The 26,503-nt window shown below is 41.6% G+C and overlaps 1 protein-coding gene across 2 annotated transcripts in view; it reads left to right on the top strand.

The window, feature by feature from the left end:
- CRYL1 (crystallin lambda 1) overlaps positions 1-26,503 on the top strand; it is a 47,715-nt gene that overhangs the window by 1,139 nt on the left and 20,073 nt on the right. The window contains exons 2-3 of one of the 2 annotated variants that reach the window (XM_058185342.1): positions 8,686-8,793; positions 13,820-13,946. In XM_058185342.1, the coding sequence (XP_058041325.1) occupies positions 8,686-8,793; positions 13,820-13,946 (235 nt within the window). Of the gene's footprint in view, positions 1-8,685; positions 8,794-13,819; positions 13,947-16,811; positions 17,044-26,503 lie in introns of those variants that run through there. The other variant, XM_058185343.1, reaches the window with a different exon arrangement.

Below are 26,503 nucleotides of genomic sequence, written 5' to 3'. Positions count from 1 at the left end.
CACTGCAGCATTTGCTTATGATATATGATTAGAAATATGTGATTGCAAATTTAGGGAGGAGGTAGGTTACATTGCGGAATAAAACAGTGAAGAACATGCCTCTGTTTTTATTAAGCTGCAGATAGAATTGTCTGTCCTTCCAACCTGAAATTTAGAACATAAAAACATCATTAACATCCTAGAAAAGTTTGGGCTACCAAAATAGAACTGGAAAAGATGCTAGCAGAGAGATGCAGAACACTTTCTTTGCTCTTATCTAGTGAACAAGTGGAGTCTGACTCACTTTGCAGGCCAAATACCATAACAATAGCACTTAGACGTATATACTGCTTTACAGTGCTTTACAGCCCTCTCTAAGCGGTTTACAGAGACAGCCTATTGCCCCCAACAATCTGGGTCCTCATTTTACCAACCTCGGAAGGATGGAAGGCTGAGTCAACCTTTAGCCTGGTGACATTTGAACTGCCAATTTGCAATCAGCCAGCAGTCAGCAGAAGTAGCCTGCAGTACTGTACTCTAACCACTGCGCCACCATCATAAAACATGTAATGATTATTTTGAGTAACACATATAACACATATATTTAATTGGAACTTCAGTACCTTGGATTATAAACCAGCATTGAATGGACTTGGTTGAATTACACCAAAATGTGTTGTGATTGCCAATTGCATTTGTTTCAGTTACCCTTAATTTTTTTCAGCTTTAGCATCCATGCATTGCAATATATTATTGCAATATCTTATTTTCCAGCTTATTTAGCAGTGATACTTCCGCATTTTTGTGCTCTTTATATCTGTAGCTATCTCATATAGGATAGAATAACAGAATAACAGAGTTGGAAGGGACCTTGGTGTTCTTTTAGTCCAATTCCCTACTCAAGCAGGAGACCCTATACCATTTCTGACAAGTGGCTGTCCAATTTCTTCTTGAAAGCCTCCAGTGATAAAACATCAACAACTTCTGAAGGCAAGCTATTTCATTGGTTGATTATTCTCACTGTCGGAACATTTCTCCTTATCCCTAGGTTAAATTTCCTTGATCAGTTTTCATCCGTTGTTCCTTGTTTGGCCTTCGGGTGCTTTGGAAAATAGGTTGTCCCCCTATTCTCTGTAATAGCCCCTCAAATATTGGAACACTGATATTGTATCACCCCTGAGCCTTCTCTTCATTAGACTAGCCATGCCCAGTTCTTGTTACCGTTCTACATATATTTTAGTCTCCAGGCCCTATTCATCTTTATTGCTCTTCTCTGCCCTCTTTCTAGATTCTCAATATCTTTTTTATAGTGGTGTGATCAAAACTGGATGCAGTATTCTAGGTATCACCTTACTAAGGCTTTATAAAGCGGTACTAGTACCTCACATGATCTTGATTCAATCCCTCTGTTAATGCAATTTAGGATTGCATTGGCTTTTTTGGCTGCTGCCGCACATTGCTGGTTCATATTTAATTGATTGTCTACTAGGACTCCCAAGTTCCCTCTCATAGTTACTGCTATTAAGCCAGATTTCATCTAATCTATATTTGTACTTTCGGTTTTTCTTGCCTAAGTGTAAGACTTTATTTTTCTCTACACTGATTTCATTTTGTTAGATAGGGCCCAATGTTCAAGTCTGTTGAGATGCATCTGGATTTGGAGCCTATGGCGAACCTATGGCACGCATGCCACAGGTGGCACACGTAGCCATATCAGTGGGTCCACCAGAAGTAGGGGAAATAGGCTGTTTCCTGCCTCCAGAGGGCCTGGATGTGGTGGAGAAGGCCCATTTTTCTCTGTCACCTGGCTCCAGAGCCTCTCTATGAGTCTGGAGAGGGCAAAAACTGCCTTTCCCACCCCCCCCCGGAGGCCCTCTGGAGGCCAGAAACAGCCTATTTACCAACTTCCAGTTGGACAGGAAGTGACTTTTTTGCTTCTCTAGTAGTCTGGAGGCCGGGGAGAGCTAAAAATGTCACTTCCTGTCCAATTGGAAGTTGGTAAACGGGCCGTTTCTGGCCTCCGGGGAATGGGGAAGGCCATTTTTGCCCTCCCCAGACTCATAGAGAGACTCTGAAGCCAGGTGAAAGAAAAAAACGGGCCTACCGGGCCATTGTGTGCCAGGACCAGGGGGGTCGCACACGCATGTGCGGGGATGGGGTGCATAGAATTATGGGCGACCACCTCTGCCCCCCCTCCTGGCACTTGATAGCAAAAAGGTTAGCCATCACTGATCTAGGGTATTTCTGCCAGCTTAGTGTCATCTGCAAATTTGATGGGTTCTCCTTCTGGTCCCTTATCTAAGTCATTTATGAAAATATTGAAGAGTACTGGGCCTAAGACAGAACCTTGTGATATCCCATTGCTTGCTTCCCTCCATGTAGATGTAGTACCATTAAGGACTACTGGTTGAGTATGGTTTTCAGCCTGTTACAAATCTGTATGGTAATTATGCTATATATCCCAGTTTTTTCTAGCTTACCAAGAAGTAGGTTGTAGTCTACTTGTCGAATGCCTTATTGAAGTCTAAATATACTATGCCACATCATTTTGCTAGTCTACTAATTTAGTCACTTTGTCAAAGAATGAAATAAGATTGTTTTGGCATGATTAGTTTCCATCCATTGTATCTTGTTCTGCCTTCAGATGCTTTGGCGAATCAGTTGACCCCCCTCTTCTTGGTGACAGCTCCTTAGATACTGGAACACTACTATCATGTCATCCCTAGTCCTTCTTCTCATTAAAGTAGACATACTGTTATTAATTTATTTTTTAGTAACAATGTTTAGTAACATTGACTATATGACTTTGTTCTTCTGTATTTTTTAATCTTGATTGAAAGGCAATAGCTTCAGACTTGAGGATCTAGGGCAGGGGTGTCAGACTCAGGGCCCAGATCCGGCCCAGGGGGGGTGCTTACATCCGGCCCATGGCGCCAGCCTGGATACAGCAAAGGACCGGCCCACGGTGCCTCTACCAGTGAAAAAAGAGCTCCATTTTTGCTGGCAGAGGGTTATCAAAACAAACTAAAAACAAAACAAAAGGAGAAATGCTTCCCCTTTTGCATTTGAGCATGCAAGAATGGACAGGAAAAGAGAAAGGGGAAGAGGAAAGGCAAAGAAAAAGATGGGAAGATGAGAAGAGAGCAAGGATGGAAAAATAAGGAAAGAAGGGAATGAAGAAGAAAGGAGAAGAGGGAGGGAGGGAAGGAAGGAAGGAAGGAGATTATAATGACAGTGACGGCGGGTCTCAGGGAAGTGCTGCCTTAGCACTTGGCCATCACAGGTGCCTCCAACATGCCCACTATGGCCACGCCCCCTAGCACACACCCTGGCCCTCTGAAGTCAGACACAACTGTGATGTGGTCCTCAATGAAATCGAGTTTGACATCCCTGATCTAGGGTCACCAAGGTTGCCTTTCCCCTCCCCTAAGTGATACAGAACATCTGAAGAATAACTGAAACCATAAATTTAATATTTACAGAATCAGAAAGAGGTTCCAATACGATGCATAAAATTCTGAAACTCTGCTAGTACAATGCAAATACATTTGCTCTTCAGATATTCTTGATTAGTATGTGGAAATCAATAGGGGTGGCAGTCAGATCACACATCACAGTTATCCTCTGCTTACAGAACTTAGATACCTACTGAAGATTTAAGGACAATGGTGGGATACCAGCTTCAGAAATTGAACACAGAGAAACTGGAATAAAATAGTACTAGCAAAAAAAATTAAAAATGCTATGGCTTTTAGCCCAGAACTCTGCTATCCATTAAGCTTATTCATAAGAAACCATCAATCTTCTAATCTTCACCTTCTATAATTTGCCATAATGATTATTTTCAAAGGCTGATAAAGAACAGAGAGGAGTTTTTGTTTTTGTTTTTATGATTCATATCATTAGTGAGTTTCAATTTTGTTCACTATCGATTCACTTGTGGGCATGCGTGCGTGGGCACGCATGCATGTGCATGGGCGTACATGGGACAGCCTTCTGCAACCCTCTGCCAGCAAAATCGTGACCCTCCCCAGCTCCGTTTTCGCTGACAGAGGCACCGCGGGCCAGTCCCTTGTTGTTTTCAGGGTGGCCCCATCAGCCAGATCTAAGCAGCCCGCAAGCCGGATTCGGCCTGCGGGCCTTGAGTTTGACACTCCTAGTCTAGATAGATGAATCACAAGAGAGTCAGCCCAGGTTCTTCTGAACACAACTTGCTTAATTCCCGTTTCCCCTATTTATCTTCCAATCAGAAAAATTTACCTGCTGACAAGCAAGGTTTTAGGATGGGGAAATCAGTGCTTGGTTTTATTAATCCCTAGAAAGGCCTGTACATAGAGTTGGTTGACTTCAAAACAATTTTGTCTTTGTTTCTACAGAATCATTCTGCAACAAATTGGAAATCTTGCATCTACTGGCACTTATTACAGTGTTTAAAAACAGGTTAACCATTTTCTTGTTGATTGTGAAATCACAATGTCAGCATATATTCAGTAGCTGTGTCCATTAAAACAGGGGTGGCCAACCTTTCAGACTCAGGGACCACTAAATTCATAATTTTAAATCCCGCAGACCACTAATACGAATTTTTTAAAAAGATAAATAGTATTTAGTGCAATATAAAAAATGCAAATATTTTTTCTGCGGACCACCAAAATTTTCTCGTGGACCACTGGTGGGTGGCCGCTGCATTTAAAAACAGATTTCAGAATACGATATATGCAGTTTAGCTGACCTTTGAAGCAAGGCTGAAGTTATGTAAATACACTGTCAGCTTGGCAATTTTTTTTTTTTATTGAAAAAGTTTTAAAAAAACAAAAACATTTCCCCCCCTTTCCCCCCCTCCCTCCCAGAAAACCCCTTCCCCTCCCTTCCCCCAGCTTCCGGTCAATCACAAGGTATTGTTATACATAAACCAAACATAGAGTAAAATTTTCCTTCTAATCCAATTAACCTCATCCAAATCTTTTCATCTCCCAACCCCTCCCATTACATAAAATAATACTTCCTAATTATTCAAAGGCAGTCTGATATTTCTTAATCTGATATCTATTTTGTAAATAATCAATCCATTTTTTCCATTCAATTAAATATCTTTCCTGCGTATTGTCTTTTAAAAAAGCTGAGATTTTAGCCATCTCAGCCAAATTAATGACTTTCAATATCCATTCTTCTATTGTAGGTACCTCTTCTTTCTTCCAGTATTGTCCAATCAACAGTCTTGCTGCTGTTATTAAATTCAGAATCAATTTAGTCTCAGTCCCTGTACAATCCGTTATAATTCCCAAAAGAAAAAATTGCGGCAGGAACTTTTATCTTCTTCTTCAGTACATTTTGAATAATCCACCAAATTCTTATCCAAAAGGCCTTAATTTTCTTGCAAGTCCACCAAATATGAAAATATGTAGCATCATCACAATCACACCTCCAACAGCTTGGCAATTTTATATTCAAGCATTTTTCATTTTAAAATAGGTGTTTTGCTGAATATTATAGAAGTGATTCAACCATCCTTCTCTAATGTAGCGTTCCCTAATGTGTAAGGATTGCAACTCCTAGAACTGCTAACCATATATGATTGGAAATGGAATGTTAGGGATTGAATTCTTATAATGTATGTATGCATGTATAATATGCTTCAATGCTAAAATGAATTATAGTTTTATAATTATGTAAGCAAGACCTTGAACTTGAATATTTATCATTTTCCCTTACTGTTATAGTAGGGAAGAAATTGGAGAACTTTGATCAATGTTTATTTATTTATTTTTATTTTATTTTATTTTATTTGTCACAGCAATATATATAAGCATCACACAAAAGATTATATAGTATATAAACATATATATGAGGAAATATAAGGAGGTATAAACATATAGATAGATAGATAGATAGATAGATAGATAGATAGATAGATAGATAGATATAGATATAGATATAGATATAGATATAGATATAGATATAGATATAGATATAGATATAGATATAGATATAGATATGAAGAAGAAAAAAGAAAAACAATAGGACAGGAACGGTAGGCACGTTTGTGCTCTTATGCACGCCCCTTATGGTCCTCTTAGGAATGGGTGAGGTCAGTAGTAGAAAGTTTTTGGTTAAAGCTTTTGGGATTATGGAAAGAGACTACAGAGTCAGGTAAAGTGTTCCAAGCACTGATAATTCTGTTACAGAAGTCATATTTTCTGTAATCTAGATTAAAGTGGTTAACATTAAGTTTAAATAATAATAATAATAATAATATTTTAATTTGTATACCGCCCTTCTCCCAAAGGACTCAGGGCGGTGCACAGCCAGAATAAAAATACAAAGAGAAACAATACATATAATATTAAGAACACCCCTTAAAAAACTTATTCAATTGGCCAAAAATTTAAAATACAATAACACCCTATAAAAATTACAAAAATTTAAAACCCATAAAAGTAAATTAAAAATTTTAAAATCAAGCCAGTCCAGCTAGACGGAATAAGTAGGTTTTAAGTTCGCGGCGAAAGGTCCGAAGGTTGGATAGTTGACGAAGTCCAGGGGGAAGTTCATTCCACAGGGTAGAAGCCCCCACAAATCTATTGGTTGCTCTTGTATTATTGCATTTAAAGCTGAAGTAGTCTTTAACAGGAAGGACATTACAATAGATGATTCTATGAGTTAAACCTAGGTCTTGTCGAAGGCGACGGAGTTCTAAGTTTTCTAAGCTTTTTAACCATAATTTAAAATTCAATGTTAACTATAGTTTAAATGTTTAATCCAATACATCAAGTGTGTATTCTGTCCCCCAGCAATAGGTACATGACTCCAGATGTCCCCAGAATGCATGGGACTAAACATTTCAGACTTTTTTTTCCATTTTTTGCAAACATAACTGAAAGCATAATTTCTCCTATTTATTGGGTTCGTTAAGGGATAACGAAAAAGAATCCTCAAATTTTGGCCTGATCAGTCCAATGATGTCACAACACTGTCCATGGCACCTTTATGATATTTCAAATAGAACAGAGGATCCACATACTTTGAAAGAACAGTGGCATCACTTCTGACTCATGAACAACATGAAACAATAGAACATATGTCTGTTTATATTATGGAAGTTTTAAAATTAAGTTTCAGTTGTGACTCAAGCAGTTATCTTAAGCAGTTATATCATCTAAATCGCTTGCACTAAAGATTGACTTTCATGGAATATGTATCATGCTTTTTAAATATTCTATAAAGGACTTTCAAAAAAGAATCTAGATATAATATTGTATTCCAGTAGTATTCTAGTAGCAAAAAATAATGACTAGTGTAGAAACTCCTATGCCGCTAGCAGTGGAACACATATTTGCTTCACCTTATTTTATGTTCAGATATGGCATTCTTTGTTTGAATATTTATTAATGCAGGATTGGGAAATAGCCTAGGAAAGTGAATAGTTCCTGCCAGATTAAATAGATAGTTGCCCTGACTTGATAAAAGGAAATTCATATTTTCAATAATTATTTAAAATATCCAAATTATACGGATGCCATATGTGTGATTGGGAGTGCATAAAGTTTGTCACTAATAATATTTTCTCTTCAGTAATGGGCTCTCATTTGCAGAATTAGCCTTTCATAGAATGTCAAACATAAGATGATATTGGAATGTGTTTGAAAAGTAGTAGCTTGGATTAGTAGTTGGTAAGGGGCATGCATAAGCGCACCAACGTGCCTACCATCCCTGTCCTACTGTCCCCATTTATTCATATCCATTTCCTGTATTCATAAACATGTTTACACTTATATCTATTATCTTATACATGCTTGACAAAATAAATAAATAAATAAATAGTTGGGCTGTGGGTTTGAGCTCCGAGCTCGGCAGTTTGGTTGCAAACGTTTTGTCACCATTTGAGGATACATCGTCAGTGCATTTTGAGTTGTGCTTGCCTGTCAGAACACAGGTCTTTAAGGTAATATTCATGTGTCTCTGGTACAAGACCATTTGCCTAGTGGTGTTTTTTATGTCTGTTTCCACATTATGTGTCTTCTAGAATCAGCTAACCGTTCTTGAACTGATTATAAAATCAGTACTGTTATATCAATACAGTTATATTCCAATAGTGGAATATAATAGTTGAATATAATTTTATTTAAATTTATATGTCACCTGTCTTGTTATCCAGTTATAGAAGTTTGGTTTGGCCTAGTGGTTAAAGTATCAGTCTAGAAACCAGGAGACAATGAGTTCTAGTCCCGCCTTAGGCATCAAAGCCAGCTAGGTGACTTTGGGTCATCTATTCATTCTCTCAGCCCAATCCACCTCACAAGGTCATTATTGTGGAGAAAATAGAAAAAGGAAGGAGTTTTAGATATGTTTTATTATTTATAAAAATAATAAAGGCAGGATACAAATAAAGAAGAAATAAAGAAGTAACTCTAGAAGCTACTATAAGTGATGAATGGCCATCTCAGAGCTTGAGTGTGAGCTGATCTCTTTATTACATGTCTGTCCTGTTTTTTCTTCTTCTTCAAGACAGATTTTGAATTTCCACTACTGGATCTGAACAATCAGACATTGAAACACATAATGTGTTTCATATTTAAATTGCTGTTCCCTTCAAGGAAATACTCAAATTGAAAATCTAGAACCAATTTCCATCAACTCTGTTTGACAGTGTCCTTGCTAACAACCACAAAAATGCACACTGACCTTTTCTTTTGATTTCTTCCTTAGTGGACTCATTGGGAGCAGCTGGGCCATGGTTTTCGCATCTGGTGGTTTTCAAGTAAAGCTTTATGATACTGTGGAAGCGCAGATTACAAAAAGCTTGAAAAAAATTGAGTAAGTCATCTAACTTTCTCTAAGTCCAGATAAGGGTATTGTAAACATTAACATTTTGATCCTAATTTTCTCCCCAAGTCTCATCAAGTATAATGTGAATATTAGACCAAAATTAGAAAATCATAAATCAGGCCCATATGATAAAATATTTGTGTAAAATATTTTGCATCTTTAATATAAAAGATTGTCATCCTTCCTTTAATCCTATTGAACTATATAAGAGATACTGAAGAGAATTTGGGAGTTTTTTGTTGGCACATCAAGGATATACTAAGAAATCAAAAGGCTTTTAATTTAAAATATAACTATAATCCAGTTTTAGAAGTCCAAATTTATCTTCAAGTTCCTCAAATGTTTTATTGTCAAAGCATTAACAGTAAGATAAATACCATTTTTGCCCAAGTAATAACAAAAATTCACCAGAGATTTTTTAATTGGGTTTATTCCAGAGTATCTCTTTTTTACATAAAAAAATTGAACTCAAACTTCTATCTCTAAATCTTCCAAGTACACTGAACAACCTTTAATATTTCCCAGGTTTTAACTGGGAAAACCACTAAATTTTTACAAAAAATAAAAACAAAAACCAATGCCCTGTGAAGATATCAAATTATAACATTCTAATGGTCTACAGTGGATTTTGAAGTAAATAATTTGAATTCACAAAATGTGAATGCTAAATGACTTTAACTTAATGAATATACAACAGTGGACTGTGTCACAAAAGTGTATACTTTTTTCTTCCCATTTCCTTATCAAACTTGATCTAGATAGACATCATTATTTTTAAAAGTGCTCTTTGGTTGATCAGCTAATAAACTGCAATGTACGTTCTGTAGTTATCTCATTATTATTGTTTTCAGAAATTTCTAAAGCATAAATTTAAATCTCTAAAGCAGAAAGAGATCAACTTTCAGTTTAACAAAGATTTTGTAGCTGTTAAATTTGAAATTGATCCTTGTCTGTTTAAGGTATTGAATTATTACATTATTAAATTCTATAAAACAGAATGATTCAGAATATAGCAAAATTATTGATAATGTGACAATTGATTTCTAAAATGAAAAACAGCAATATTATTCCTACAATTAAAGATTCTCAGGATATATAATTATATATTTTTTAAAAAGTTAGCTTTCATTGATTCAGTGATTCCAGATAAACATGTTAAAACTTTGTAAGTCTCCTATAAAATTTCTCAAAGATTTTTAAATCTTCCAAAGAACAAACATTTTCTCAAACAGGAATCTTAGTTTGATCCCTGATTTGCATTAAGATTAACAAGGATCAATTTCAACATTACCTGAGAATCTCAACCAAGAATGAAATGTAAAAAACAGATTATGGTCCTTGTGGCCATGGAGATAAGCTACTTGCACATGATGTCTCTCTTATATTTACTCTAGTATGTATTGTTTGGCATCTCATATTCTGAAACAAAATAGTTGAGAGAAGTTTCATTTTTCACAGCAGAGGATTATTAGATGAAAAGGAATCGTCTCATCTTTATTGCTGGTGTTTTTGTTATACTGTGTTTCCATGAAAATAAGATCCACACTGAAAATAAGCCGTAGCCTATTTTTTGGGTGGGCCTAATATAAGCCCTACGCCCAAAATAAGCCCAGGGGTTTAGGCATGGCCAACACAAGAGGCGGCGCAGGAGCCAACTGTATAGCAGCTGCCGCAGCCCGCTGACCCCTTGGCACAGTGCAGATAAGTCTGAGCGCAGAGGTGGGGTAGTAGTGGAGACAAGCGATACGGACATACTGTGCAACTGCCTGGCTCACGGGAGGCTTGCGAGAGGCTCGCATGGTGGCGGAGGCAGAGGCACGGGGGAGGGAGGAGGCAGGCGATCTCAACACCCTGCATGGGCACCTACCCAGCGTGGCTGTGGGCAAGCCGAGAGACAGTGGGGTGGAGTGTGCGGAATATTGGGATCGCCTGCTTCCCCCTCTATGTATCTGCCTCCCCCTGACTCCGTCATGCACTTTTCGCCCATAAGGAAACGAAGCTTCGTCTGCTTGCAAATGAAACATAATTTTCAAACCAGCTATGTTTCCATCAAGTTGTCGTACATTTAGCCCACACAACTACCTTGGGAACTAATCCCATGGGCTACTTCATCAGATTCTTTTCTGAAGTGAAATTATATTCACAGCATTCTCTCAATCTATCAAGCAAGCTATTCAACTAACAAATGAGATAAGTATCATTGTTCTATTGGTTGGATTGTCCTTTCCCCCTTTTTGAAAATAGGTAATATTTGCTCTCCTCAAGATGCCTGACATTTGTTGGTTTTCTGAAATTTGTCAACAATTGATGCATTAAATTTGTCAACAATTGATGCATTAAATCAGATTGTTAATTCCTGAAGAATCTTGACTGTTAATTCTTCAAATTGAAGAAAAATATGCCTTGAACTTGCTCTGTTTAATCATGCAGGGTTATTTGAAGCAATAAAAACTTTAAATCAGGGCTGTCAAACTCGTGTCATCACGGTGTCGTCATGTGATGTATCGTGACTTTTTCCACCTTCGCTAAACCGGGCATGGGCGTGGCCAGTGTGTAACATATCCGGCCCATGGGCCGGAAGTTTGGTACCCCTGCTTTAAATGCAACAGCTGGGTTTAGATCAATGACTGGGAAGCTATGGAACAGTTCATTTTTCTTAAAGCTCCCTCCCTCTCGCTTTCCTAAGATTTGCTATCTCACTAAAGCCTACTTAGTATTAATTTCATAAATTTTGAAAAATTGGGGGCTGGAATGATTTGCTGTTCTGTTTATAGCTGGAGACAATATCTTGGAAGTTGTACTTGCAACAGAATAGAAATGTGGTTGAGGTTGTGTACTGTTTGTTCCTTCAATAATTGCGCCACCTATGGTCCGATTTAAGCATAGTACACAAAATTGTCTGCTACAATGTCTTGCCTGTCAACGACTTCTTCAGTTTTAACGACAATAGTACACTGGCAAACAATCGATACAAACTCAAGGTAAACCACTTCAAACCCGATTGCAGGAAATATGATTTCAGCAACAGAATGGTTAATGCCTGGAATGCTCTACCCGACTGTTGTTACAGCCTCAAACTCTCACAGTTTCAACTTCAAATAGTTTACCATGGACCTCACTCCCTTCTTAAGAGGTCCGTAAAGGGGGCATGCATACGCGCACCAGCATGGCTACCGTCCTTGTCTTACTGTTCCCATTTATTTGTATTTACTTCCTTTGTTTATATTTATGTTCATACCTATACTGGTTATCTTGTACATGTTTGACAGCCAAACAAACAAACAAATAAGTTATTAATACATTTTTTTCATTTTATGAGGAGAAAAAAATGCTGCAGTCAAAATGAAAACAAAATACTTTGTGAACATATCTTAAAAAACTTGAAAGTTTCCAAGAAGAAGTGGAAAACAACCTTGAAATATAATTTCAATATAATTTTAAAATAAATAAGGGATAATGTTGGTTATGCTGTTAATTACCTTTTCCAGTTACAAATGGTGTTTAAATGTATAAGTCTTCATCTCCTGGATGGACGGTTGTCCTTTGAAGAACATCTGACGACCGTCTCTAGGAGAGCTTTTTATCAGGTATGCCTGATCCGCCAGTTGCGCCCCTTTCTAGACCAGGATTCCTTATGTACGGTCACTCATGCCCTTGTCACTTCTCGCCTGGACTACTGCAACGCTCTCTACATGGGGCTCCCCTTGAAGAGCACCCGGAGGCTCCAGCTGGTCCAGAATGCGGCTGCGAGGGTGATAGAGGGAGCTACTCGTGGCTCCCATATAACACCTTTCCTGCGCAAGCTGCACTGGCTGCCTGTGGTCTTCCGGGTGCAATTCAAGGTGTTGGTCACCACCTTTAAAGCGCTCCATGGCTCAGGACCGGGTTATTTACAGGACCGCCTGCTGCCACCGTTTGCCTCCCATCGACCTGTGCGCTCCCATAGGGAGGGCCTCCTCAGGGTGCCGTCAGCCAAACAATGTCGGCTGGCGACCCCCAGGGGGAGAGCCTTCTCTGTGGGGGCACCTACCCTCTGGAATGAGCTTCCCCCAGGATTTCAACAGCTCCCTGACCTCCGGACCTTTCGCCGCGAGCTGAAGACGTACTTATTCTTCCGTGCAGGACTGGCATAAAACTATTAGTAATTTTAATTGGGTTTTTATGGTTTTTATGTGTATTTTAATTAATGGGCCAAATTGAATAGGTTTTTTAAACGGGTTTTTAACTGTATATTGTATGTTTTATTGTGTTTTACCTGGCTGTAAACCGCCCTGAGTCCTTCCGGAGAAGGGCGGTATAGAAATTAAATTATTCTTATTCTTCTTATCTACTGCAGGTATATTTTCGGGCCATCTGCTGGTTAGTTGTTGCAAATGCTACTGTATTTTGCACAAAACAAAACAGGAAAACAATTCCCCATTTTAGGGGAAATAGCAGATTTTACTTAGAAAATTTATGCAGAAATAAAAAGGTTCAGATACATGCTGTCTACCTGTCTAGAAATTTCAAAGACCATCTTCCTTAGATTTTCCCCCCCCATCATCAAACACTTGACTTTGACCTCAGCAATTTACTAGTTGGCAATCTGGTATCATACTTCCAGCAGGCATTCCAGTGGATCCCATTGATTGATAATAGGGGGATTCATGCAGATCTACTGGAAAAAGTGTGAATTTCTTTTAATAAAGCTTATTTGATATTTCCAGGCTTACAAGGGATTTTTGAAACTGGCTATCATCAAGTTATCTCACACTTTCTTCAAGTTTTAAATTTATTTCCATGGGGTCTGGGAATGCTGGAAGTTGTATCCTACACAACCAAATGGTGCTATGTTGAGAAAGGCTGCAGTACAAACCGCCTTATACCTTGTTACATGGAGGTAGCCATAGTGATCTGCAAATTTGATACTGATATCAATGAAGCATTTAAAGACTGTAACATGTGCTTAAATCCAATATATCTCTGGAAGTGCTTTTAAGGAATAATCCCAATGTTCACTTTATGTTCCAAATAGTGAACAAATGAAAGAACTCGAAACAGCTGGAATGCTGAAAGGCTCCCTCAAAGCTGACCAGCAGATCACTCTCATTAGCGGTTGCACAGATTTAAAAGAAGCTGTCAAAGGTGCCATTTATGTTCAGGTGAGTCCATGACGATCCAGTGGAATTCCCATGAAAGAGACTTTGTGAGGTTAATCTACCTTTTGTATATGCTGCAAAACATCACTAACTATTCCGTTCATTTGAACTGTTTCAGTTAAAAATAGTCCTTGGCTTAATAGAGCCTGCCCAGCATGGTGGTAAATTGGGAGGTCATAAAATATAGAACCTTTCGCTCAAAATACAGTAAAGAAAAGTTTAGGCTATTAAACCAAATCAAAGCAAAATTTAAAGCACAGTCCTAAAGTAGACATATACAGTACCTTGGTTGAATAGATGTTTGTCAAATTCAGTCATTCATTCAAATTGTACACCTGCCCATCTCAACAAGTAATTCTGTGTGATGAACAAAATTAAATTAAATTAAAATAACTCCAGAAATACAAACATTAAAATAGATACAATAGCAGCCAAGAAAATATAATTCTCATAATCACTAACGCAACCCAAAACAAGTCCGTTCACATACTCGGGGGACCCAGAGCCAGGCCTTTAGGACCTTCATAAAAAACCAGCAAGGTCAGGACCATCTTTACCTAAAATTTCTATCTAAAAGTGTGCATCATCCCTCCAGAAATCAGATTGCCTCCAACCCTGCTGGCTCTTCGTAACACTTCGAAGGTTTTGTGCCAGAGCCAGATTTTGTGTGATAGAACTGGCTCCTGGCTGTATTCATGCATGTATTTGATGATTTTTCTGGCTGCTGCATGTTTTAATATATGTATATATTTTACAGATTGTAAACCACCCAGCATTATGTATTTGAGACAGGCAGCTCTTAAAAAAATAGGTAAAACTAACAATTATCCTTGGCAGTTGTATTAAGGACATGCGCCACTAGAGGGGGCAATGTGCTAAAGGTATTGAGAAAATGATTGCAAGGTTATTCAACAAGTGACAATTCTCACTTTCTTTTGGAATACTTTTTAGGAATAGAGCTGTAGCTTAATTTTAAGACTTGTTCAATGTAACTTAGTTTACAGTGTGTGTGTGTGTGTGTGTGTGTGTGTGTGTGTGTGTGTGTAAAAGGGAGAGAGGGGGAGGGGAGGAGAGAGATTTTTCTATACCATAGCAAAATATCAGTGACTTGACTTTATATAGTCTTCTCCTTCTTTTCACAAAGACATCATGTATATGTCCAAGTTACTTATTATGCAATAGTCCAGAAATGCTTGCTGCCTTTTTTTCTATTTCCCAGGCAAGTATCTAGTTCTGGGATCCCCTAGAGATTTCTCATTTAAATCCTAAGCAGACCCAATGCTGGTTATGTTCTCAGTTCAGACAAAGTTGACCAGTATTGCCACCTGCTAAAACTCCTTTTGGTTTGTTGTTGTTGTTAGTTGCAAATTCGTGTCCGACCTATTGCGATCCCATGGACAATGCTCCTCCAGGCCTTCCTGTCCTCCACTCTGGAGTCCATTTAAACTCATGCTTACTGCTTCAGTGACTCCATCCAGCCACCTCGTTCTCTGTCGTCCCCTTCTTCTTTTGCCCTCAATCTTTCCCAGCATTAGGCTCTTCTCCAGTGAATCCTTCCTTCTCATTAGGTGGCCAAAGTATTTGACTTTCATCTTCAGGATCTGGCCTTCTAAAGAGCAGTCAGGGTTGATCTCCTCTAGGACTGACCGGTTTGATCGTCTTGCAGTCCAAGGGACTCGCAGGAGTCTTCTCCAGCACCAGAGTTCAAAGGCCTCAATTCTTTGGCGCTCAGCCTTTCTTACAGTCCAACTTTCACAGCCATACATTGCAACTGGGAAAACCTTTTGGTTTACTTAGCTTTTTAATCATTTCATTGATAGGAGTAGTTAACTTCAGGTACAATCCAGTTAAATCTACTCAGTTTTTACTATAAATGTGGCGTAAAAAGTTGGCCTTAATACCTTTGGTTGAATGAATAGGATTTCATGGGGAAAAATGACAAGATCATTTGGTGATCCAGCTAATGGATTACTGCAATAATCCAGCATGAACCAATGAAAAAAAGAACCTGCTATTTGTCTTTCTGTAATAAGAAACCAATGGATCCTATGAACAGTCATTAAATGAGACACATTTCTGAAGTTCTGATATACTTTAGGTCCATGATGGCGAACCTATGGCATGCATGCCAGAGGTGGCAGTGGCACGCAGCACCCTCTCTGTGGGCACACAAACTGTTGCCCCAGTTCAGCTCTGCTGCACATGTGTGCGCGCTTCCTGCTGACCAGCTGGTCTTTGGGTCTCTGCCATGCATGCACAGAGGACAGGGTGTGTGCAGGGGGCTGCGTGTGCATGCGCGGGAGGCAGGGGCATGCAGGGGGGCCGCACCGTGCATGCATTGGCGACAGGGCACATGTGGGGAGCCTCATGCATCATCCCCAGTTAATTCTGGCCAAGCTGCCTAGGTAGGATGGGGATTGTAATCTCAGAACATCTAGGGTGCTCTTAGTAGAGGAAGGCTACCATAGGTATTCCTCAGTGGTGGGCTCCAACTAATTTAACAACCGGTTTGTCCTAAAGACCAGATGGGCACGGCTGGGGGGAGGGCTCATATGACTGAGTGGGCTTGGCCAACTCAATGTCACTCACGGCAAGGTGGGGCAGCTCAGGCGGGCCGAAGCAGAGGTGGCCAGAGCCTTAGACTTACCTTTGTGCAGCAACAGCAATGGTGATTCTCCAACGCTTCATCTCTTGCTGGGTCTCGCTGCCTAAAGTCAGGATTTTTAAAAAGGGGTTTGCAGCAGGAAACGGTGGGCTGCTACTTCCAGGCTTTGTTAGTGCAGCTGGGCACACAACCCCACCCTGAGACACTGGCCTGCAGCCGGCGGCAATCTTTTTCAGCGCGAGAAGCCTGCAGCTGCCACTCTTTTTCAGCATGAGAGTCTGCAGCCGCCGCTTTTTGCTGGCACAAAGTGCCTGCAGCAGCCACCTCTTTGCCAGCCGGAGCCAAGTTGGGAGTGGCGGCTGGAGGCATCTTGCATTGAAAAAGACCAGGAACTGCAGGCTTCTCGCTCCAGCAAAGACCGGCAGCTGGAGGATTCTCACGCCAGCAAAAAGGTGGCAACTGCAGGATTCTCGCGTAGGCAAAGACCGGAAGCTGGTACATCCCCTGACCCGAGGTGAAGGGCAAGCGGGCAGTATGCAGGCAGAGGCCCCGGGAAGGGCCAGAGCCAGGGACTGGCGCATTCCCCGAGGTGAAGGGCGAGTGGGCAGCATGTGGGCAGAGGCCCCAGGGAAGGTCAGAGCCAGGGACTGGTGCATCCCCCAACCCAAGACGAAGGGCGAGCGGGCGGCATGCGGGCGGAAGGATAGCGGGAGCCAAGCTCTCTCAAGCATTCACTACACATGGATATAGCGAATGAATCTTCTCCGTATTGGTGAAGACAGCGGCCAGGATGGGTGATGCTCTCCGTTCAGATTGGTGGACTGAGCCTGACAAAGTTGTTAAGTCCCGCCTCTGTTGCCGGGGAACCCAGCTTTTGGCTCAGTCCGTCAGTCTGGACTGACACGTCAAGAGTTTCTCTTCATTCTAACTAATATTTTCACCAATATTCCGGTTTGACTTTGGACTGTATTCGATCTATTCTCTGGACTTGTGATTGTATCTTTGGACTTGTGAGCTTTATTTTTATTTTATTTTTATTTTTTGGTTTGTCAAAGTCCCCGCAGGTGACAATATTTGTTGCCCTGGGCTGGGGCCCCGCGGCTGACAGGAAGGTTCTTTTACTAAAGAACCTTTTCCCATTGTTTTCCCCCTGACAGAAACTGGTGGGAAGCTTAACGATCCAAGGATTAAAGCCGCGGGGGGGCGGTGGAGTTTTCACGCTCCCACGGCCGGAGGGAAGCTGCTTGCCTTTCTTTTAAGTTTTGACAGTTGTGTATTGGCAGCGGCAGAGCGGCTAGCACGGTTTCTGCTCGGAGGAGTTTAGCAGAGCTATTTTAGGCTTCCTCGTCTTTTTCTAGTGTTGCCTTTCACTGGCAACACTTTCCCTCCTTTTTTTCTGGCCGTGATCGCCCGGAATTGGCCAGCAAGCCGGCGCTATTTTCCTTGCAGCTTCGCGCTCTTTTCCTTTTCATGGCGCCATTTTCAAACGGCTGCAATTTTCGCGCCTATTTTTTCACATCGGCTGAGCCAATTTCACAGGAACGCTGAGTTCCGACCTTAGCAGGCATTTTACTTCACAAGTTGGCTACGTTGTTTATAGCCTGCAATTGCACTCCCATTATTGTGGCAACAGCCTTTCAGTACTTAGCTGCAATTTACAAATACTTTCAGCTAATTAATTGCCTGGAGTGGGCTGCCTGCTAATAGGAGCGCTGAGCTCCAACCTTTCAAGCATAAGGAGAGGAAAACTTGCCTACTTGCCATTCAAGACTAACCATATATTAAGCTCTTCCTGCCTTAATTACATTGTCCCTTTATTTGGCCATCCTGCTTTATAGTTCAAGCATGCCCAAAGCCTTAAGTAAATCTAGGAGAGCTAATGACTCTGACTCTCCCAGCAGGGAGATACCATCTATGCAGGAGCGTGACCCAGCACTGCCAGCTGACCGTACATACAGCGCTTCCACTATTAAGCCAAGACCAAGTAAATCTGGTTCGAGGGCTGTCAGTAGACATGAAAAGCAGCGATCTTGCCCTGCGCAAAATCTGTGATAAGGCAGCATCTAAATCCTCTGCTCAGGTTCGTTCCTCCAATCAGGGTCACGCTCCAACTGGTTCCCCCAGCACCGTATCTATTGATCAGGTGTCGTTGCAAGGTGATCTTTTACCAATATCTATTGCTAATCTCTGGGGTGGAGCCTCTAATTTGCCTGCTGAACAGCCAATTAGTGGCGACAATTTACTGGAACCAGAGGCAGTAAGAAGGGAGCTCGATCCAGTGGCTCTTACCACTAACCAAACTGTGGGCATTTCTGCTCCCTCCTCTGGCGACATACAAGCCATGATTGCCCAAGCTATTCAACAAGGCATTCAAGCGGGCCTTCGCCACTCCTCCAGAGTTACCTCAGACCGCTCTGCAGCTTCTAACCGACATCTTGATCAGGGGGAGGATGACTCTCACTCCTATGATGACCCGGATTCCCCCAATGATTCTATTCTTACTGAGCCTTCTGCATTGGAGGAAACTGACCGCCGTGCGATGGACCTCTCTGACGATGAGGGTATGGCCCCTGACCAGCCGGCATTTACAGGCCTTTTTCCGCCTAATTTATTTAAATCTCTGCTCTTCAAGGCCATAAAGGTGACTCAACTTCATGCACCAGCGGGCGAGGTATCATCCATTCCATCGCAGGGGCCCGCTGCTTCTCTATTTTCCGAACCTGATCGAGCCTTGGACACTATTCCGGCCCCTCGTCTTTTTGTGGACGTTGTTAAGAGACAGTGGTCGTCTCCAACCTCAGCTCCACTCCCTTCGTCAACAGACCGACGTCACTTCAACGTGGCATCTGACTTGGCTTCTTTGATGCAACCACCTACGGTTGACGCCCCAATAGTGGCCTCTTTCGCAGTTTCTGCTATACCTGGACACCCTGAAGAGGCCTTGCGTCCTGATGACCGGCGCACGGATCAAGTGTTACAACGAGCTCACCAAGGGGCCGCTTGGGCCATTCGGTCTGCGGCCACTGCATCCTTTTTCAATAGGGCCACTTTGCTCTGGCTCAAGGAGCTACAAGAGAAATTGCCACCGGACGATATCAGAATCCAACAGGACCTCAACAAGGTCGTGGCAGCCATACAATTCTCAGCGGATGCCACTTTACATTCCGCCAGGTTTGCCTCTCGAACCATGTCGTCTGCAGTTGCTGCTCGCCGCATGATCTGGCTACGTAATTGGCAAGCGGGCACCCGCCATAAGTGGCGCCTGGCATCCACCCCCTTTGGGGGGGAAAAGTTGTTCGGGGATGGTTTGGAGCCACTGCTAATAGAAACCAAAGACAAAAGAAAGATTTTGCCATCGGTCCAGCGTCGAGGGGAGTCTCGATTCACTCCACTTTCTAATCGCCCTTCCGTTCGGGGATCCGACTGGGGGGCTGGATATTCCCGTTTTCAGGGATCATATGTTTCTAGGCAACGGGGGTCACACGACAGGTCCTTTCGCGGTAGACCGTATATGAATAGACGGCCCTTTCGAGGGGGAGGAAGCCGTCCTATCCGACGCCGACGTTAACTGCCATAGTAGTTCGCCCATTGGCGGCAGATTAACTCTTTATGCCGACCATTGGGACGAGACTACATCTGACTGCTGGGTCAGGGATACGGTCAGATCTGGTTTATCATTGGAATTTCTTTCTTCTCCCCCACAATTCTTCATTCGCTGCCCGGTTTCTAGAGACGTAACAAAAAAGATCCTCATGGAGGCTGCTATTCAACACCTTCTACTCATAAACGCTATTCAGAAGGTACCACAGGACCAACATGGCCTAGGATTCTATTCTCTTTTGTTTCTTGTTCCCAAATCATCTGGTGGGTGGAGACCTATCCTCGACCTTAAACGTTTGAACCAATACATAGTCTATAGAAGGTTCAAAATGCAGTTTTTACAATCTATTCTAGATGGCGTCAGGACTTCCTCACTTCAATAGATATTACTGAGGCGTACTTGCATGTCCCTATTCTCCCCGCTCATAGACAGTTTTTACGGTTTTGTTATGCAGGGGTGCATTACCAATATACGGCCTTGCCTTTCGGGCTGTCCTCGGCTCCGAGGTTTTTCACTAAACTGCTGGCTGCGTTGGCGGCCTCCCTCCGATCCCAAGCAATTCGTCTTCAGTGTTACCTGGACGACATTCTTATTTTGTCAACCTCGGTTCAGGGGGCCCTTAGGGATTTGCGTATAACACTGCACTGTTTGGCAGATCACGGGTTTACTGTCAATAGAGAAAAGAGTCAGTTGACTCCGGTAACCCGTATACTTCATTTGGGGGCGGTGATTGATTCTATTGAGGGCAGGGTATATCTCTCCCAGGAGCGTCAGAATAGTTTGTGGGAGCTTGCCTGCAAGGTACAACGGGAGCGTAAGGTTTCTCTTTCTACTCTCCCAACTCCTAGGGAAGATGATATCTTCCATTTCTATCACCCTTGGGCCAGGTTGCACGCTAGGGACCTTCAATGGTTTCTTTTGCCATTCCAGAAGGCAGACAGAGGATCATCTTGACCAAGGTCTGGGTTCCACAGGACGTCCTCAGATCTCTCAACTGGTGGCGGTCGCCGGCTCTGACCAAGGGGTTCTCTTCACGCCCACAACGCTTGGTGGTTACGACAGATGCCAGTCTCTCCGGCTGGGGAGCCCACTTGAGTCGGACTTGGCGCAGGGCACATGGATGGCCCACGATCTACGGCACAACATCAATTGGCTAGAACTTGAGCCGTGTACCTAGCCCTCCGTCAGTTTCAACAATCAGTATCGAACGAGCACGTCCTGGTGCTCACAGACAACATTGCCACAAAGGCGCATAAATCGCCAAGGGGCACCAAGTCCCGGTCCTTAATGCGGGAAGCCATGAGATTGGGTCTTTGGGCAGAACGCCACCTTCAGTCACTAACGGCGGAACACATATCTGGAACTGCCAATGTGCAGGCGGACTGGTTGAGTCGCCAGACCATCGACCCCTCGGAATGGCGTCTACACCCAGCGCTTTCCGGCCCCTGACAGCACGCTTTGGCATTCCGACAGTGGACCTCTTTGCGACTCACTTAAACGCTCAACTCCCGCGCTTTTTCACACGGTTTCCATCTCCCCGAGCAGAAGGCGTCGATGCCATCCGCAGCCCGTGGCCGACGGGTCTGCTCTATGCCTTCCCACCCATCCCTCTCCTAGCGAGGGTGGTACACAAGGTGGTGGACGAACGGGTGGAGATCATGAGATCAATCAACCTCATTGGCCACGGAGGTCTTAGTTCGCCGATCTAGTGTCTCTGTCGATAGCTCCACCCTGGCGGATACCTCCAACCGTCTATTCTCTCAGCCAGGGGGCAGTGGTTCATCCGGATCCACACTGGATACAACTGACCGCTTGGCGATTGAGCGGTGCACTTTGAGATGGGACAACATCTCACTAGGCGCAATCCGAACTATTCAGGCTTCTCATAGACCTTCCACTCAACGGATTTATTCTGCCACTTGGCGGGCTTTCTGCTCTTGGAGCAGCCGTGTTGGAATCCTACCTCTTCGGGCCTCGGTGTCGCATGTTGTGAACTTCTTACAGGATGGTTTGGAACGGGGGCTTTCTCCTAATACTCTACGGAGACAGGTGGCGGCGCTCGCTACTGTGTTGACTCCTAAGAATCTCTCTTCCTTGACACAGGAGCGAATCATTCAGTGCTTCTTGAGGGGAGCCACTAACCTGTGCCCTCCTGTATTGCATAGATATCCCACCTGGGACCTGGCTGTTGTTTTGAATTCGCTCACAGGACCACTTTATGAGCCGCTATGGAGACCAGTTTACGCTTGTTGTCTTGTAAAGTTGCCTTCTTGGTTGCGATCACGTCCGCGCGCAGAATTTCGGAACTGGCGGCTCTTTCTGTCCGGAGCGACCTTTGCGTGTTTCACGTGGACCGTGTTGTCCTGCGTCTAGATCCGGCCTTTGTACCTAAGCTAAACACATCTTTTCACAGAATGCAGGAGGTGGTGTTGCCTGATTTTTGTCCACATCCCTCGCACCCATCTGAGCGTCGCTGGCATTCGTTGGACGTTCGTCGGGCACTACGTATCTATCTGAAACGGACAGCTGACATTCGTAGGACGGAGTCTTTGTTTGTCTCCTTTAATCCTCTTTCCTTAGGTACTAAGGTGACGTCTTCGACCATTGGCAGGTGGATACGGCAGACAATCGCTAAGGCCTATGATTTACAATCCCACTCAAGGCCCGACCATGTGACGGCTCATTCAACCCGTAGTGCGGCGACTTCGGCGGCTTGGGCTACGCAGGCGTCATTGCAGGAGATCTGCAGGGCGGCTACATGGACTAATCCTTCGTCCTTTGTCAAGCATTACAAGCTGGATAAGTTTGCTTCTTCGGAGGCGGCCTTTGGCCGTAGGGTCCTGCAGCAAGTGGTTATCAGGGGAGAGCCATCAGATCAGCCAGAGACCCACCCGTAGTGGGGACATGGGGACTTTGGTATGTCCCATCCTGGCCGCTGTCTTCACCAATACGGAGAAGGGGCATTGGTTCTTACCTGAGATGCACCTTCTCGTTCGGTGAAGACAGCGGCCAGTCCCACCCTTTTCCTTGTCTGATCTGTCTCTTGCCTTTCTCCTACTTACCTTTTTTTCTCGACGTGTCGAGTCTGATTCATCGTCTTCGCCAAAAGCTGGGTTCCCCGGCAACAGAGGCGGGACTTAACAACTTTGTCAGGCTCAGTCCACCAATCTGAACGGAGAGCATCACCCATCCTGGCCGCTGTCTTCACCGAACGAGAAGGTGCATCTCAGGTAAGAACCAATGCCCCTTCTCTCTTGCATATTTGACACTAGGCTCACATTCCTATATCAGTATGCAATATTCTTGTATGCAGCATTGTCGAGCTTCTGTGACATGGGGGGAAAGACCTCACAAACCACATGAAGCGGACATTGGATTGTGATTTGCTAAACAAGCCAGTTGGCTGGATATATTTATAGATTTATAAAACTCACTAACCCAAAACCAGAGCCTTAACGGTGGGCAGAATTGAGGGTCCTCCTTTAAATATTTGAATGCTGTTTGAGAATTGTATACTAGGAAATAGATGAACTCATTTAATGTAACAGTGAAAATGAAAGCGAATGCACATTTTTCTTTCTAAAGCCTATTACGCCTACCCTTACTTTTGAAAACCAAAGAACAGAAAATCTCAAGTTAAATAAAAGGAACTCTGTGGAATTATTCCAGACAAAAGAGAAAAAAAATCTGCAGAGTGTAAATAAAGGTTAAAGAACACCTATTAAAAAGTTATTTTAGAATTCCATGAAAAAATTTATACTTCAGAGTGTGACCTTTCCCTCATTACCCCTTAAAGATTAAGCCCTAAAATCAAGGTAATTGTGTGCCAGACAGAACCAGAGTAAACATCTTGCATGCAGTATTTGTCTCTGGCTTCTGCAAAGCAGACAATTGGAGCCAATAAAGCAAATCATGTGCTACTCGGTAGACAAAGGATGAAATAATCCACAAAATCACCAGCCAGTTTGAATAAGATAAAATTGACTTATGACTTCAGATGGATGAAAAATAATGTCACAGGCCAAAAAGCAGTGTACTTCAGCACAGTAATACTCTTGTAGCTTGTATATGTTTTTATAACGTATGTCTTGTTTTTTTTAAGGAAATATTGATGATTCAACAGGTGCTGTTGGCTTCATTACATTTGGCCAATGTATTTTCTTTATAAAATCAGGGTTCTTCAAAACTCATGACTCCCAAAAAATTTGAAGATACTTTTTCCAAATGCATTCTAGTTGTCTAAAAAAAAATATTATCCATTGGAACTGTAATTTTCATTTAGCAGATACTATATTTATGGAGAGGAAAGGTATATAACAGTATTTTTAAAATATCATTTAATCATAAAATATATTTCTCATCCTAGCCTCAAACAGTTTTAGGAATACAGTTCCTAGTATGTCACACTGGCCAAAGTTTTGCTACTAAACTTTAATTTTTCTGTAGTTTTACCAAAATAAATTTGGCAATTATGACCATCACCACTAACAACAAAGATTAAATTTCAAGTGTAATCATGTTTCATGTTTATTGTCTGGGGGACAATGCATTTTTAAAAAAAAAAACTTAATTATTATGACTAGAGTATATTATATATTTATCCAATTTCCTCCAAAATATTCAACTGAGATAAGTGATTTAATTATTCCCTAGTTTAATTCATTCCAAACAATTGTTTTATCTGTAGATTATTTTTACATTCAGTTCTTGGTTAATGGCTGAAATAGACTAAAAGGGAATGCTATAAAAGAGTTCTAAGCCAATTTATCAGATGTAAATCTCTTCCCATACTTTCTGTTAAAAGAGCTTGTTGTAATTTAATGTAACAATTTTGCATAATATTTAATTATTTTTTAATTATGTGGATATCCACCATATAGATTTTATTTGAAATCAAGTTGGAATACTTAGTGGATATCAAGCAGTGACAACTGTTACACAGAAAATATTAAGAAGAAACATGTTTCCAATCAATAATCAATAATTTTCTATTCTCTTACCCTTTGCATTGCTTTTGACCCAGTTTGGAATGGGGTTAAGTGTACCTAAAAGAAATTTTAATTTTTGGTTAAAATTGGTTAAAACCTTTTCCTTTTAATAAGACATTTTGAACAACTTACTCAGATGAGATCCAGTATATATCTAAAAACTACAACCGGTAAAATTATTTTGATAGGTACATCACAAAACATATTTGTAAAGACCAAAACAAACCAATCCATTTAGGTTAGACCAGGGATCTGCAAACTTGGCTCTTTTAAGACTTGTGGACTTCAACTCCCAGTTCAACTCTGGGAGTTGAAGTCCACAAGTCTTAAAAGAGCCAAGTTTGTAGACCCCTGGATTAGATCCATCTGGGTGGGTGCACGTATGAAAAGTAACTCGGAGCCATGCAGCTTTCATTGTGGTTTTAAGAGTCATGGTATCCTTATGGCTTTGATATATGATTTGTTCTAAATTGCATACTTTTTTATAGTAAAGTGGCTGTGTATAGAGTTTTAATACAGAAGTGAAAGGCAATAATTTCAGCAGTGAGGTACCATTGTTACAAGAATCAATATGTCCTAATTAGGGATGTTACTAGGAATAGTAAAGATTCTTAGCAAGATTCTGTTAAAAATGAAAGGTGTGTTACAGGGTCCTTGCTGACATTTTAGAAGTCAGTTAGATCTCTGAAATTAAGGGTTTCTGTACAATGAGAAATGTAATCCTTGTAGTATAGATACGGGCAAGCCTAAACTTTAGAAAAGAGGCAGTGGAAGAGGGTAGAGGTGGGAGAAATACTAGATCGGACATCCAAGAAATAGATATAGATGGAGACTTAAGAGAGGAATGGGGAAGGCAAAAAAAAAAGCATAGCAATTGAAATGTCAAAGTGGGCAAGAGATGAAGGGTAGATGATTTCCTTTTTTTCCCTTTTTTTATTGTTGTTTTGACTTGCTTTTCCTTTCCCCCCTCTTTCTTTTAAAGCATAGCAATTAAAGTATAAACAGGCAAAAGATGATAGATGGATGATTCCTTTTCTCGGTTGCTGTTTTGAATTGTCTTTCCGTTCCTCTCTCTCTCTCTCTCTCTCTATTCTTTTTTCTTTCTCTCTTTTTGTAGGCAGGTGACATGATGAGAAGTTAGGCAGGAAAGAAAGAAAAAACTTTTTAATATAGGGTGATATGATTAAAAACTAGAATAAGTGTTAGAAATAATGGGAATATTAATGCAGCATATTTTCATTTGATAAAATGAAAGCAATAATGAGAAATAGGTGGAATAATTGAATAATGATAGAATGTAACCTAATATAGATGTGTATTGTTATGGGAATTACATAAGTCGATTGAATGTTAGAATAATGTTTCA

This window comes from Ahaetulla prasina, chromosome 5 (genome assembly GCF_028640845.1).
Source record: "Ahaetulla prasina isolate Xishuangbanna chromosome 5, ASM2864084v1, whole genome shotgun sequence".
NCBI classification, from domain to species: Eukaryota; Metazoa; Chordata; class Lepidosauria; order Squamata; family Colubridae; genus Ahaetulla; species Ahaetulla prasina.
This window is presented reverse-complemented; position numbering and strand designations above follow the sequence as displayed.